At 33.7% G+C, this 15,359-nt stretch overlaps 1 protein-coding gene and 2 long non-coding RNA genes across 5 annotated transcripts in view; 1 reads left to right on the plus strand and 2 right to left on the minus strand.

Moving 5' to 3' along the window:
* LOC140744743 (popeye domain-containing protein 3) overlaps positions 1-15,359 on the plus strand; it is a 70,941-nt gene that overhangs the window by 27,501 nt on the left and 28,081 nt on the right. For all 3 annotated transcript variants that reach the window (XM_073076387.1, XM_073076385.1, XM_073076386.1), the window contains exon 2: positions 8,427-8,584. In XM_073076387.1, coding sequence (XP_072932488.1) covers positions 8,427-8,584 — 158 coding nt within the window. The remainder of the gene's footprint in view (positions 1-8,426; positions 8,585-15,359) is intronic.
* LOC140744742 (uncharacterized) lies at positions 2,734-3,490 on the minus strand. Its single transcript, XR_012102581.1, has 2 exons — positions 3,455-3,490; positions 2,734-3,276 (listed from the first exon to the last, which is right to left on the minus strand). It is a non-coding gene; the product is annotated as an uncharacterized LOC140744742 (long non-coding RNA).
* On the minus strand, positions 13,357-14,447 carry LOC140744636 (uncharacterized). Its single transcript, XR_012102564.1, has 2 exons — positions 14,340-14,447; positions 13,357-14,161 (listed from the first exon to the last, which is right to left on the minus strand). It is a non-coding gene; the product is annotated as an uncharacterized LOC140744636 (long non-coding RNA).

Genomic DNA, 15,359 nt, shown 5'->3' on the forward strand with positions numbered 1-15,359 from the left:
GGGGCTTGCAATGTTGCAATACCTGAAGAGGACGTTATGATCAAAGATGGAAAAATATGGAAAATATTTTTTGATTCTGAAAGATGGCAAGGCAACTTTAAAATAATTGTCTATTTAAATGTTATTTCACGAACTGATAGAGACTGCGTTGATTGCTATGTAATACTTACGGTAATAAAACTTTAACGGAAGTCTGTTTTGCATTTTAAGGATATCCAATTTCGTATTATTTCATTTTAACACTTCGTAACAAATAACGTTTACTCGTGAGTAAATAACAATTTCTTGGAAAGAAAAATACAACACATAGCATGAAATATTAGCCTATATTAATATTTCAGAATTTAGTTCACGATGCCAATTAGCGAGGTACATTTCAAGATAACGATTTAGAGGTAACTATGTAAGAAAACATACTTCGAAACTCATTAGAAGAACAATATGTAACGAAGTGCTGAAAGCAGAATTTAGGAAAATAAAAAAATAAGCGAAAGTACGTTCAAAATAAGCTTTCGGAAGGCAGTAGACTAGACAATAGCAGACTTGAATACGTTCGACGGTGGCCGAAAGCTATTGTTTGGTTTCCCCCAGTGTAAAGCGTAAGCTCCAACTTCCTAAGGGTGTTTGTCCACCGCCGCCGTCACTGGACCGTCACCGAGAACGAGATTATTTCGGGCCGACTTTAATATGACGTGACGGCGATCGTTTGTCCAATGCGATCGTAATCGCCGCGAATCAGCTATCAAACAATAAGAATAAATAAGTTTACTACTTAAATACGAATATTAAAAATAACAACAATTAAATTATGATAAAACAACATATATATATGTAAGTATGTACCGCTACTTGGGCGCTGTCATTTCGTTCTAGGTGACGGTCCGGTGACGGCGGCGGTGGACAAACACCCTAAGTGTCCCCGAGCGGGCACCGGTTTAAAGTTTCCATGAGATCGATTTTTTTGTTGCCATGAAGGGTTGGTTCGTGAAGCAGGTTACACGATACTGTTGCACTTAAGGGGTTGGGGTGAAAATATTACCTGTTATCCTAAATCGATTGTGTTTTATGAATGCGGGGACTATGTTGGCTATTGTTAAATATCCTTGTCGTGTCATGAAACAAAGGAAGATAACCGCGTTTTTTTACCAAACCACCCTGCCGTTTAATTTTAGAATTATTTATACTGGTTTAATGAATAATAAAGTTAAAAATGTGCCTGATGCAAAACCTTGAAGTTTATTGACCATATGTCCAAGTGGTGCATTATCTAGCTTGTAATATTCTTCTTCTTAATTCATGATGCCAAAATTCAATGTAGCGTATTTTATCAATTCCTCTAATACGCATATATCGATTTTTTGAGTAAAAATAAAATCGGCTATTATTATTGAAGAAATGACTCTATAATTATCATTGTTTTCGGAATGTAAGATGTCTAGCCCCGTTTTGTCATGTAAGCTTGTTGGTGGTTCAAGTCGTAACATTACATAATAGAGGGCTGTTAACTCGTTTCAGTTGCATCCACTATAACCGTACGTAATCCGGTTTTGTAACGAATGATTAGCCACAAGCGTAATTAAACCGCACGTATGAATGGAGACCATGTCGGCGACGCCTGCTGTAACCGGGTCTCGCGTGATGTCACACGGTGCACTGCGATTGTTTACTTTGTCGATAACTGTTTTATTTGTACTAGTACTAGCGTCGGTTAAACGTTCTGTTAGATCATCGCGCTACGTAAAATTTGTGAGCATACTATTCGGGATGATATCGTTACGTTTAAATAATAATTATAGTTTAAGAACCAAAAACCACGGTAAAACGGCACAAGGAATAAATTTAATCCTGATTTCTGACGATCCTGGGATAAAATTATTTAAATCGTGTATTGTCATCGGTTCTTGATAATGGTCCAAAATTTTAAATTAATCGGATCATTCAAAGTGAGTAAAACTCGAGTTCAAAGATTCCGTTACATACATACATAGAGGTCAATCTAATAAAAGCGTGGTAATTGGCTACTTGACACTTTTTGGGAAAGTGTTTTAATGAATTAGTATACGTATTATATATGCCTTTCATTGATCACTTTTTCGAAAAAAGGGCTATTCATTAATAAAAATCGAACTTTCTTTACGGTGAACGGAACGTCGCATTAAATCAGGCGGTCAAGTGTCATTTTGTGGCGGAACGTCATTACACTGTAAACAAACAACGCTTAGAAGAAAATTGAGAGTTATTTAGCTATTATAACTAAAATTTAAATAAATGACAAGTTATAAGACGTGTGCAGTGACGATGTGTACAAGGACGATCGTAACAAATTTGCTTATACAAGTTCCTAAACCCAAATCTCATAAACGTTAAAGAACTTGCAGATTCTTATATGTTATATCCTCTGTTTGCAAGCAATGACATTTTATACTATCTATGTAAGAGAAGTATTATTGAAAAAAAGGAATAAATTAAGTAACTCTAGTGTAATTCGTCAATTCCAAATCATTGGAACGGGACGTAATCAAAACAAAACAGCAAGTGGAAGTATTCATATATTTAACATATTATATAGATGTCTATGATAAGAATAGAATTATAAGAAGTCTATGAGAATTCTATTTTAAGGGCCCATTCTGTAATTAATAGGACACAATTAAAATATTTCATGACTGTGTTATTATTGATGGTGCATGTGCACTGATTAAGTTACAGGACTGTATAATTAAAAATACATGATTTGCTAATATTAGTATTTTATTAACCGATTTCTTTGTTTATTTGGTTTATATGGTTCTATTAGTGAGTACACACAGTAGAACTTTTGTATATATTTATCATAATTATGTTACAGTTACAATCATTACTACAGATCACCTAAGCTAAATTTTTATGCTGCTTGCGTGTCTGCTTTTCTTCATTACTAAAATTATTTTCCGTAACAAATGGATATATATTTTTATCACTGTCATTTTCAGAATTAAATTGCAATGCAATAATAGGAACTGTATGGTCACTTTTCTTCCTTCATCTTGTTGGGTAGGTTACGCAAGTAAAGAAGTACTATTTCCCGTGTACTTTACTTTATGTATTTCAGACTGGTGCCCACTTTCGAAACTTTTGGCTCCTCACTTCTTCTAGGCAGGACAGTCATCACATTTTCATTTTCATTGATGTACCTTGTGTTCAGGACAACTTTTACTTTTCATGAAACACAAACTTGCCTTCCTCTTAAACTGCACATACTCTATAACGTCGTCACTATACGATTGTCGGGAAGATCTATAAATATAAATATAACCAATTAATAACCTTAAAACAGTTCACATAAGAATATAAGTATATTTAAAAAAATCTTAATAATCACTTGAAGACAACCTTTCTTCTGTCTGAAGTCAGTTAAGAAATGTTTTAATTGTCCGATAGTATTAAATGTAAATATAAAGAATGTTTTACTTACGTTGTTTATTTGATATTTCCATAGGTTATCTCACGGAAGTAAGGCCCGGTACGGAAATTTTATGAGGAGTAAAATCAAGTGTAACACGAAAAGTTGAGGCGTAACGTAGAAAGAGACAAACATATATATCTGTAGGATTGAACGTGTAAAAGAATGAGATGGAATACATTACACAGCGTATCTCATTCTCGGGGTCTCCTCTTTGCGCGATACTTCGTAGTCTCACTGTATAGTTCACTACCTCCAGTCTGAGAGTTGAATGTGTGCGTATGTTTGTACGTGTGTGTTGCGCGCCTGCGTATTACGAAGTTCTGCCACAACTTGTATACTGCTGCCGAGTACAGGGTATGTATGCTGTATAATAAATGCATATAGTAGCATCTATTGTATACATCTATATACAACGTACATAAACAGCAACCTAACCATCAAGTTTTAATGTTTTTATTATTATTATTATTTATATTAATTTGTAACATACTTTATGTAATACGCATTATTGAAGTAATATAAATAATCCGAATAATTACAGATATATGTTTGTTTCTCTTATCATTTTAGCAGATGCGTTCATTTACCCTTTTTTTCTATTCGATACATATCATAATTATCGTTCGTAAGGAGTAAACTCCAATCGTGCGTCGTAGCTGACACACACACACTTTTTTTTTTGTATCCATTTTGATTTATTGCACTGCATATATGGATTTTCTTTAAGCAGGTTCACGCTATCAGCTTTAATATAGTATGGCTTCATTTCGGTTCACAACATAAATTCAACCAACTCTAACAGCAAACGATTTAATTATTATTTGTCTTGTTTGGTTTCGATGTAGTGACGTCACATGACATTTGAGGTAGCACTGTCGCCGTTTTGGGATTTAAAATCCACAGATAAAAAATCGAAAATTTCTTTTTAAAAATTAAAATACTTAGAACGTATTAAAAAATAAACGAAATACTGCATAATTTATGTTTACTTATAAGCTATCATATCCAACATATTTCATATTTTATTGTTATAACTGTCAAGTACCCAATTATAGAATTTGTCTAATTTATAATTGGTGACAAAAATTTTTCGACCAATTATTTCTATGTATTTCTTTATTTTAACACACTTACGTTATAATATTGACCTTTCTTTACTAACGTCTGACGACAATTGCATTGTTTAACTTTATATAAAACTAAATTTGGTTCTGGTCTCTTTGTTTTCCTTTTTTGGTAAATTTAACTTAAAAGTTTTATTTTTCTACTCTCCGCTAATGTTTTGCGTTACGTCTACGTTACGTCACACGCTGCAGTAAAATGCAAATTGAAGTTGTTCTTTATTTTTTGGATACCAAAATGTTATAGTATGACCAAAACCAAACGAAAGTTCCGTAGTGATAATTTCTTCTTCTGGTGACTTTTTTGAAATTTATGTAATACAAAGGGTATTATTATAAGATTCTTTCACATTAAATCTTTTACTTACATTGCTCACTATCGTCGTATCGTAATCAATTTTGTAATAAAGAAAAGAATAACTCGAGGCTAAAAATATGAAGCAAGCTTTTGCAATTTTTAATAAGAGCTCGCGATCCATTTTTAAAATTCGATGAGCATCAACTTTCCGGCCAGTGAAGAGCTGTTTTATGAACTTTGTAATAATCTGTGCTATACTTGTCCAAGTCTATAGTTTGTTACTGTTCACTTCATAAAAAGCTTAGCTTCAACTCTTTTAATGTTAAAGAAAATAGTTTCGTTCAGTTCTGGGGATTTCAGAAGTTGTGTAATTAAAAATGGCAATTAAGTTAAAAATTTAATTACTCAACGGTTTGTTATATTATAATGAAGTTATTTGTTATACGTTATTGTTTGTAAAGTAATTTATTTAAAAATATTTTCTTCATTATTCTATAATTTTCAAACATAAATAACGTGAAAGTTTGTTTGATGTCCTGCATATACAATAATTTGCTATTAAGTACCGTTTGTCTTCAATCTTAATTAAACTTAAACGTAATCTTAAAATAATAATACATTTCGTCTTTTCTTTGATGATCCGGGATTCAAATGCCAAATCACAGGTTTGCCCTATCCTTTAACTACGTTGTGTTGAGTATCCGGGAATCGATAAGTTCATAATAGTTTATTTAAAAGAGATACAACTACGTCAAGTGTTTTTTATTAATGGCTTCTGCATGCACAGTGTCTTCTACTTCAACGTCTTTTGATAGCTATGGAGTCTCAGAGGTCGAATCGATGACCTGAATTCTATAACCGACGAATAATCCTCTTATAAAAGCAGGTTTAAATAGTGGCGAAAGATAATAGTATCGCATTTGCATTTCAATTATAAGTGGGTTAGAGTGGACCGGCGTAGATACATATCTGCGGTTTGCACCTTAGCGCTTATGTTACTGTTTTGTAGTTCACACGTTTATGAATTACGTGTGTTAGTTTATTCTAATTTAAGGACACACGACATCTTATATTTCGTATACTCTGCTATAAACAATTAGAGTGCTAAATGGTCTGTGAGAATTGTTTCGTTACAGTTTTAGCCTAACTTTTCTCAAAGGAAATAATAAATTTGTTTCTTATTTAAAATTAAAAATATAACGAATATCTATGGAATGACTACAGCAATTAGTATGTCAATGAATACCGTTTCCTCAAAAGAATTCAAAATAGGAGTGTCGTTTTCTACCGGTTTAACGACGATTGTTATGCATATTTTGAATTCTATTCAAATTAATTTAATATTCACTAACGATTTGAGATCTGAATCAATTCCTTTAAAGATTGGAATCGCAATGGATCTTATTCGTATTTCAAGAGACTGAAAAAAATATGTATCCTATTATTTCCGTAATCATTTAGGAACAAACCCTTTACCTGAAAGTCATCAGCCGTTTGTTCTAAATATAACCTGAGAGGTGTGCTTATATTAATTTGAGCCCGTGGGCTCCGTCTCGACCTCTTATTATAGCCTTATTGCTGGAATAAAAGATAATCGCGCCTCAAATTATCGGTCCACCCAACTGGCCATTCTGTGAATGGGCTTTGAATTATGAAAAAATATATTTTTCCCTCTTCATCCGAGACTTGTTATTATGTCTGGATGAAGCCTTATGTGAAAGTTGGCTTGTTTGTTGGTTTTGTTGGATGTTTGGTATACGCAATGTACTCTTTAGAGTTTTGTTCAAGTACTCCTACTTTATTTTACGATTTAATAGTATTAGGTACAAAGCTAACTAGTACCACACTATCTATAGTTTCTATAGCGAATTCTATAGCGAACCCCATTCAGAAGAAGTCTCCTATCAAGAACAGTTTTACAGCACTATATTTACTATTTAGGCATAACACATGCTGCGGTAGTGCCTTTGCAGTCAGATCACGAAGAGTTCCACCTTAAATACCGTGTTATGTTTTATTTTTAGATAACTCCTCAAACGATTACATGCCAGTACAAATTTAAACATTTCCATTTTGATTCGTTTAGATAACGCTTATATATCTTGTGCAATGGCCCACGCAAATGCTTTTTACGTCGAGACCGGCGACCTTCCCGTCAGGTTTCACTCCGCCACCTGATTGCTTGTTTACTAATTCACTTTCCTGTTTATCTCGTATCTTGATTCTTGTGTCATTTCATTTTGTAGACTCACGTCAGACGCGGCTTAGGTCTTGGTTGCTTAATGATAAGTTATGTGGAGTTAATGTATATGAGTCTGGATCATATCTCGTGTAACGTAATGGTGAATAAGTAAATAGGAATTTCTAGGTGACATCATCTCTTCTTTCGGTTTTAATGCTGCAGTGTCATACTCAAATGGTTATATGCTTGTTTTGTCGTGTTTTGGTTACTAGGCGGTGGTAGGATACGAGCATATTTACATGAGATGTTTTAACTGAACCCCCGGGGGATCCAATGTATTTGTGATCAATTTGAGGCTGGAATCCTATTCGGGATCCATTACATTAACATCTGAATTAATGAATAAATAGCCACAATTCTGAGTCTATTAATTTTGTTGTTCTATATTATATTTGAGTAGATTTCTGTCCAGAAATTGAATTAATACGATTAGCCTGACCCGTACCGATATGGAAATTTGACCTACATTGGTTACATACGAGTTTGAACTACATTGGTTCAGATGATTAATGACTCATTAAGAGTTCTAATTAAAACGGTTCACTTGCGATATAACGCTCAGAACGGGGGATATATTCCATAATTGGAAATTTGTACATAAGGCAGACCATCATGTGTAAACGAGCATACTTAATACACAACAAAGAAATAGGTGCCAAGCCTTTTACCAATAGGTACCAATCTTGAAGAGGTCTATCATGTTTACACTATTGCCGTGTTCAGTAAACAAAGAAATAAGTATACTTGGAATTTTCATATCGTTTAATTTGTAGCGAGTAAAGTTGCTGACAAAATATATGTGGAGGAGTTATCGAAACTTGATCGGATATCTAAGTTTTCCATTGAAAGTTGTGTGTTAAGCCGGCTAAGTTTCTGAAGAATGTTCGATGAGGTTCTTGCACACTTGAACACATTTTATTAAGGTACACCTTTTTTTTGGTCTTTATTTTATGATCAGACGCTTTAGGACCAAGGCTGCTCATATTAGCCGTGTGGTACCAACCTACGAGTAGACCATAACTTTCTATGTATATTAAATTGGACGTCGTAGAAAGTGACTTCAGGATTTAATCCAGGAAACAGGCAGTAACGTCTTTCAGAAAAGTTATTCCTCAATTACATTGGTCATCAATATTTATCCATGCTCCCGTGACAAAATTATTTCCGTCCAGGAAGTAGGACTCCCCTGATCCAGCGTCTAAATGTATTTTTTTAAATATTACGATAAACAACAAAAACAAATTAGTATGAGTTTTAAATTATTAACTTTGCAAGGCAAATTGAGATAAATATTCAGATTCGTTATCTTCCTTGTTCCAGGTGTACGTAGCTCTGTTCAAGCCGCTGCGGGTGTCGAGGCGGCAGTTCCGTCGGGTGCTGATGTGCATGAGGAACGTGAGGCACCTCAAGTGCCACGAGCTGTACGCGCACGAGAAGGTCACCAAGGTGGACAGTCTCTCGCTAGTGCTCTCCGGCAAGTGAGTGGTTTTATGCATATTGATTGCGGAAAGGAGATAAATTAAAGGGTATTAGATCAGTTTGTAAGAGAAGATCGTAGAGAAGAAGTTTGTAGACAAGATCTGGGTTTGGTGGATCTTTTTATAAATGGTGGAATACAGCCAGTGTCATTATAAATATTTAACGTTATAATCATAGATTAGTCTATAATGGTTATAATAGTAATTTCACAATAGGAATTTTCACATACATGTGACCTCGTGTATCGCCAGGCAGTTTTTATACAAGAAAATATTATTTCCATCTTCCAGTTTTATATATTTCTTTTTGCGCATTCCTCTATGTAGATCTTTTGTACATAAAAGATAAAACACGATTCACCAGATTTATTTATTTTTGTTTCTTGCATGTGGGTATTTTAGGACACACTGCTATACCAATACCTTTTTTTAGTCTGTCCACTATTCTGGCAAATAATTAAGACAAAGTTATCCGACCCAATTCGTTAATTGGAGAATATCAGCGGAGAGAAATCTGAAAATTCCTGAAATGTGCACCCCGCATGCGATGTTGCATGTGCTCGTATGATGGGAAGGTAATAATTAGTCTGGCGGGCTGTACAGTAATGTATGTTCTGTTTTATGCTAAATCTTAACGAGCTGATCGTGATACTTACCGGTTCGACGATAAGTATCTCACACGTGTCGATGCAAAACACATGATACTAGCAAACGTATTGATCTGAAACTTATGGGACTACATACTGGCGCAAATGCCAACAAATGTTCTCAAGTAATCATTTGTGGTAGCTAAATTTAAACTGGACTCAAATTAAGATACGCAAAGTGACTTATATCGTAATCTTAACGAACAAATTCAAAAAGAAGCTCAAACAAAATTGTTCGTAGTCAATCATTACAAAGTCCGAGTATGCTTCAAACATCCGGTGAGCGAAACAACAAAGTCTTTGTATATTTCGCGGGTGATTCATTCCTCTCGCGAGCCGTTTCTAAGAAATACATCTGGAGCGTGCATCAAATAAATTCGCAATGGCGCCCTCCGAGCGAACACATTCGTCCTGTTCTCGACGAGATGATGTCAGAGGCTCAAGTCGGTAAATGTTGTGCATGATGTGATTTATAATGCGATTAGTTCGTTAGCTCTCGCTGTGACGATGTACGTGTTTTTAAAATAATCGTTTATAAGGAATTTTGTCGGTGATATACATGTCTCCATATTCCTTCTTTATAGAGTTCAAAATAATATCTTATAGTCATCATGTTTTCTTCGGCAGTTAACTTTTGCCGTTCTTCTCTGTAAAATGAGATTTCTTTCAAAGTCAAATTTCATTACCAATTTGTATGTTCATCATTTAAATATCGTAGTTATCTTGATATCGTTTGGATATTTTACTTTTGTATTTGTTCTGTTGTTCACATTCACCTGGGTCTATGATCATACAGGTCTAATAAGGATAATTTTAAGCACCCAGTTTAGAGAACTTGCTTTCACGAATATCCAGAAAACGCAAAAAGGCTTGAATTTCTAAAAAGTCAATCAAACGAAGGAACGAACGAAGCAACTTAATAAAAACTTATAAAGATGCACGTTGACTTTTATTTTACATAAATTAACATTGTATGTCGTAATTGTGTGTCTAAAAAGTTATCTTTGAGTGATTAATTTTATCTCGTGTTTTCTGTTCCAAATCGTTGGCTGTGTAATTTTGCCAAATTTGTATGTCATTTTCCTGATACGCTTCCGTTTGAAGTCCTTTGAAGTTACGAATTGATTGCTTTTACCCTCTGAGTTGAATTTATGTTCTTAATTACTCCCAGTTTTCTCTTAATGTTTGTTGGTGTTCGTTTTATTCGCTCGTTCTTATAATCGTTACCTCGCCCGACCTCACAGTTGTCTCGATACACTAACTGCATTACGTCGGTCACGGCTGTATACTGTCTCAGTAAAGATGAAGGTGAAACTGCTCGCTGATAACGCTCACTGCAATTACGAAGTTTTCTTTATTTTTTATATTACCGTGTATTCTATAAAATTATCGGTGAGCGGTAATTCTGACTCACGGTCATTTGCATTCACCTGATACTCCGAAAGGTTTTGAATTTTCAATTTAAATCGATCCTTTGTTCGTTTTTATAGTAATTTAATAACCCTTGGTTTGGTTTTGTTGTTAATTTTAAGTTTTAGTAAGGTATTTAAGCCAATTTAAAACACTATAAACACAATTCTGTCATTGAATATCGTTATTGAATGATGGAAGTATTGGAACATCTGTTGCTTTTCCTGACACCACCTATACCAAAATACAACAGCTTAAAACAACTACCTAATCGAATCATGAAGTTTTAAGATTGTGAAACATAGTAATAGTAATAAACATAACATAATCATATTTTCTACCGAATAGTCCCATAGTTAATTCACACGTAGAAATGAAGTACCTAAATGTCTTTTCAACGAATTGACTTAACTCGCAATCGTCGATACTGTCTACCTGATGTTCAATGACGCAGAAGAAATGCCGATAACGGAGACAACCGGTTGGAATGAGATGAGTACAACTCATGGATGTATGTGTAGAAGTATAAATGGTGCCGACTAATGAATTTGAATGAACCGTCCTAAGCCCAAATATATCCCGTCCGTCTCGTGGCTGCCCTGTCTCTTTGTTACGAAGTAATAAATAGATTTCAAAATTCCTTTGCGAGGAAACCATAATTATATTAAAGACGTAACAATGAGATTGAGTTTATTTTTGATGTTCGTTGATACGATAATACTGTAAAATATAAATGGTTTCTATTTATAGAGCAAGATTAATATGACGTGGAGTAATGGAGAAGAATATACGAGTAATGTTGGTGGTTTCGGTAAATCTGCAGTAGAGTTATTGTTTCCATTAGTTGCTGCTCACGCTATCGTTCCTAATCGGTTTGATTAAACAACTATACGTGAATTCAAATCTCTCTTTCATATCATCCATGTGTACAGTTGAGCTGTGACGAATGTGTCCACTCGTGATGATTAGCAATCATTTAAACATGGAGTAGCAAGTTGAAATGCTTTGTTAAGAAATCTATTTTACCATCCACTTTAATAGCGAAGTTGTTACTGTGTCCTGTTCCATGTTTAAACTCTAGGAGAACAACTTATGACATAAAATGAAACTCTTAATTCGATGCCGTAAGCTTTGCTTTCATACGTGCAATTATTGCATTGATTGAAATGTTTTATACACTAGTCGTTAGTCGGTATGGTCGTGACTAATAAGGGGTGAGTAACGGGAGTGGAGACAGGCGTTCATTAAAACGGTTCCTCGACCTCGGGCGGGTTCACATGATACCTCCATTTGTGGCGTTCGATTGTGGCGCTTTTTCCCCAACGCGGCGGCGGCAGCTCCTGATGGGCGTGATGGGAAATTGAATTATTGTAACGGTTCTTTATGTTAGAAGTCTGTTTTTTAATTAATGGAATTGGCATCTGTTGTCGGAGGTTTTACGTCTTGTAAATACGAGGTAGAGACTTTGTAATAAGATGGTTTGCCAATTGATAGATGCCATCTCTCCCTACCTCCCTATCGTGTCTACATATTACTTTAAATTAAATCAATAACATGTAAATTTGAGTTTTCAGGTTACAGTTCAATTATTCGTTTAGGATAATGTTTTAAGAGGCAAAATGTCGACTTTATATAATTATCATCATAAATTAACGAAGTGAATCGATAATTCAAATTAAATATTAATTATGTATTTACATACATTTAACCTCGTTAATTTTATCTTTATTAGCAAATGTTTATGCCAGTTATCTTCTCATTCTCTTGGGAAAGTTTATGTTATAATTGCTTTTCTAGTTTATTATTATTCAAATACGCATCGTGCGTCACTTAATCTTTTTAAATTGACTGATTCACTGCAAATGTTTAGACATAAATAGATGCAAATGAAGTTTATACTAATCAAATGTTATTTTTTATATTCCCTAGTGGATGTCCAGTTACATACTATTTTCAGTGAGAATTGGCTACTTGACACTTTTTGGGAAACTGTTTTAATGAATTCATATACCTATTATATATGCCGTTCATTGATCATATTTTCGAAAAAAGGGCTATTTATTAATAAAAAACATATTTTTATTACGGTAAACGGAACGTTACGCCAAAACAGGCGGTCAAGTGTCATTTCGTAGCGTGACGTCAACACATTGAAAATATAGAAATAAACTTCGACGCTACACATACTTCAGGGGAAATCTTGGGAATTATTTACCTTTTATTAGCAAGAATGTCAAATTACAAGGCGTGTGCAGTGACGATGTGTACAAGTACGATCGCTAAATATCCTAACAAATTTGCTTATACAAGTTCCTAAACCCAAATCTCATAAACGTTAAAGAACTTGCAGATTCTTATATGTTTAAATCCTCTGTTTGCAAGCAATGACATTTTATACTATTTATGTAAGAGAAGTATTATTGAGAAAAAGGAATAAATTTAGTAACTCTCGAGTGATTCGTCAATTCCAAATCATTGGAACAGGACGTAATCAAAACAAAACAGCAAGTGGAAGTATTCATATATTTAACATATTATACAGATGTCTATGATAAGAATAGAATTATAAGACGTCTATGAGAATTCTATTTTAAGGGCCCATTCTGTAATTAATAGGACACAATTAAAATATTTCATGACTGTGCTATTATTGCTTGTGCGTGTGCACTGATGCCACTGATTAACTTACAGGACTGTATAATTAAAAATACATGATTTGCTAATATTAGTCTTTTATTTGTTTATTTGGTTTATATGGTTCTATTGAGTACACACAGTAGAACTTTTGTATATATTTATTGTCATATCTTACAGTTACAATAATTACTACAGATCACCTTAAAGCATGCTGAAGCTGTTATTTCCTTCGTTTATATTGAAGCTCTTGCTAACTGAACTTAATCAGTGCACATGACTGTGTTATTATTGATGGTGCATGTGCACTGATTAAGTTACAGGACTGTATAATTAAAAATACATGATTTGCTAATATTAGTATTTTATTAACCGATTTCTTTGTTTATTTGGTTTATATGGTTCTATTAGTGAGTACACACAGTAGAACTTTTGTATATATTTATCATATGTTACAGTTACAATAATTACTACAGATCACCTAAGCTAAATTTTTGTGCTGCTTGCGTGTCTGCTTTTCTTCATTACTAAAATTATTTTCCGTAACAAATGGATATATATTTTTATCACTGTCATTTTCAGAATTAAATTGCAATGCAATAATAGGAACTGTATGGTCACTTTTCTTCCTTCATCTTGTTGGGTAGGTTACGCAAGTAAAGAAGTACTATTTCCCGTGTACTTTACTTTATGTATTTCAGACTGGTGCCCACTTTCGAAACTTTTGGCTCCTCACTTCTTCTAGGCGGGACAGTCATAACATTTTCATTTTCATTGATGTACCTTGTGTTCAGGACAACTTTTACTTTTCGTGAAACACAAACTTGCCTTCCTCTTAAACTGCACATACTCTATAACGTTGTCACTATACGATTGTCGGGAAGATCTGTAAATATAAATATAACCAATTAATAACCTTAAAACAGTTCACATAAGAATATAAGTATATTTAAAAAAATCTTAATAATTACTTGAAGACAACCTTTCTTCTGTCTGAAGTCAGTTAAGAAATGTTTTAATTGTCCGATATGATTAAATGTAAATATAAAGAATGTTTTACTTACGTTGTTTATTTGATATTTCCATAGGTTATCTCACGGAAGTTTTTGTATCCATTTTGATTTATTGCACTGCATATATGGATCTTCTTTAAGCAGGTTCACGCTATCATCTTTAATATAATATGGCTCCATTTCGGTTCACAACATAAATTCAACCAACTCTAACAGCAAACGATTTAATTATTATTTGTCTTGTTTGGTTTCGATGTATTGACGTCACATGACATTTGAGGCAGCACTGTAGCCGTTTTGGGATTTAAAATCCACAGATAAAAAATCGAAAATTTCTTTTTAAAAATTAAAATACTTAGAACGTATTAAAAAATAAACGAAATACTGCATAATTTATGTTTACTTATAAGCTATCATATCCAACATATTTCATATTTTATTGTTATAACTGTCAAGTACCCAATTGGCATGATGTGTAAAACGCATTAATGAAGTGCTTTGTGTCATAGAACTTATCACCGATATAAGTAAACCTATGAACAAAAGGCGCAAAATTCAATTTATCAATTCACTATACATGATGATCTCGATATTTCTATATACATAATGGTCATGTCTTACGGACAATATTAAATCGTGTAAATTTATAAATACGAGAAAGTATCATTATTGATAGATTAATATATTTTATATATGGTATATCTTTGACTTTTGTATAAATGTTATTCCGCTCTAATCAGGGTCATTGCCAATAAGTGCTAATGGCATTACGAGTAATAATCCAATAAATTGGTGTTCGCATTAAATACCTTACGTACATATCGTTCTTATTGAGAAGGCTAACAAGCTTTTTGTGAATGAAGCATCAGCGGTTGAAAGCAAAAGTAATGCCTTGTACGTTATCTTATAGGCGTATTGCGTAATGTAGGACCGGCTTCGCGACCGGTGTGATGTAGGGTGGCTCTTGCAGCGGATATCTTAATCGCTTATGATGTGTTGTCATTTTTAGGTAAATTATAATGTAAATGTGTGTGTATGGTTGAGAACAATGTTAAATAATATATAGAAGCT

This window comes from Epargyreus clarus, unplaced genomic scaffold (assembly GCF_041222505.1).
Source record: "Epargyreus clarus isolate Ecla_fem2 unplaced genomic scaffold, WU_Ecla_fem_2.2 ptg000009l, whole genome shotgun sequence".
Taxonomy (NCBI): domain Eukaryota; kingdom Metazoa; phylum Arthropoda; class Insecta; order Lepidoptera; family Hesperiidae; genus Epargyreus; species Epargyreus clarus.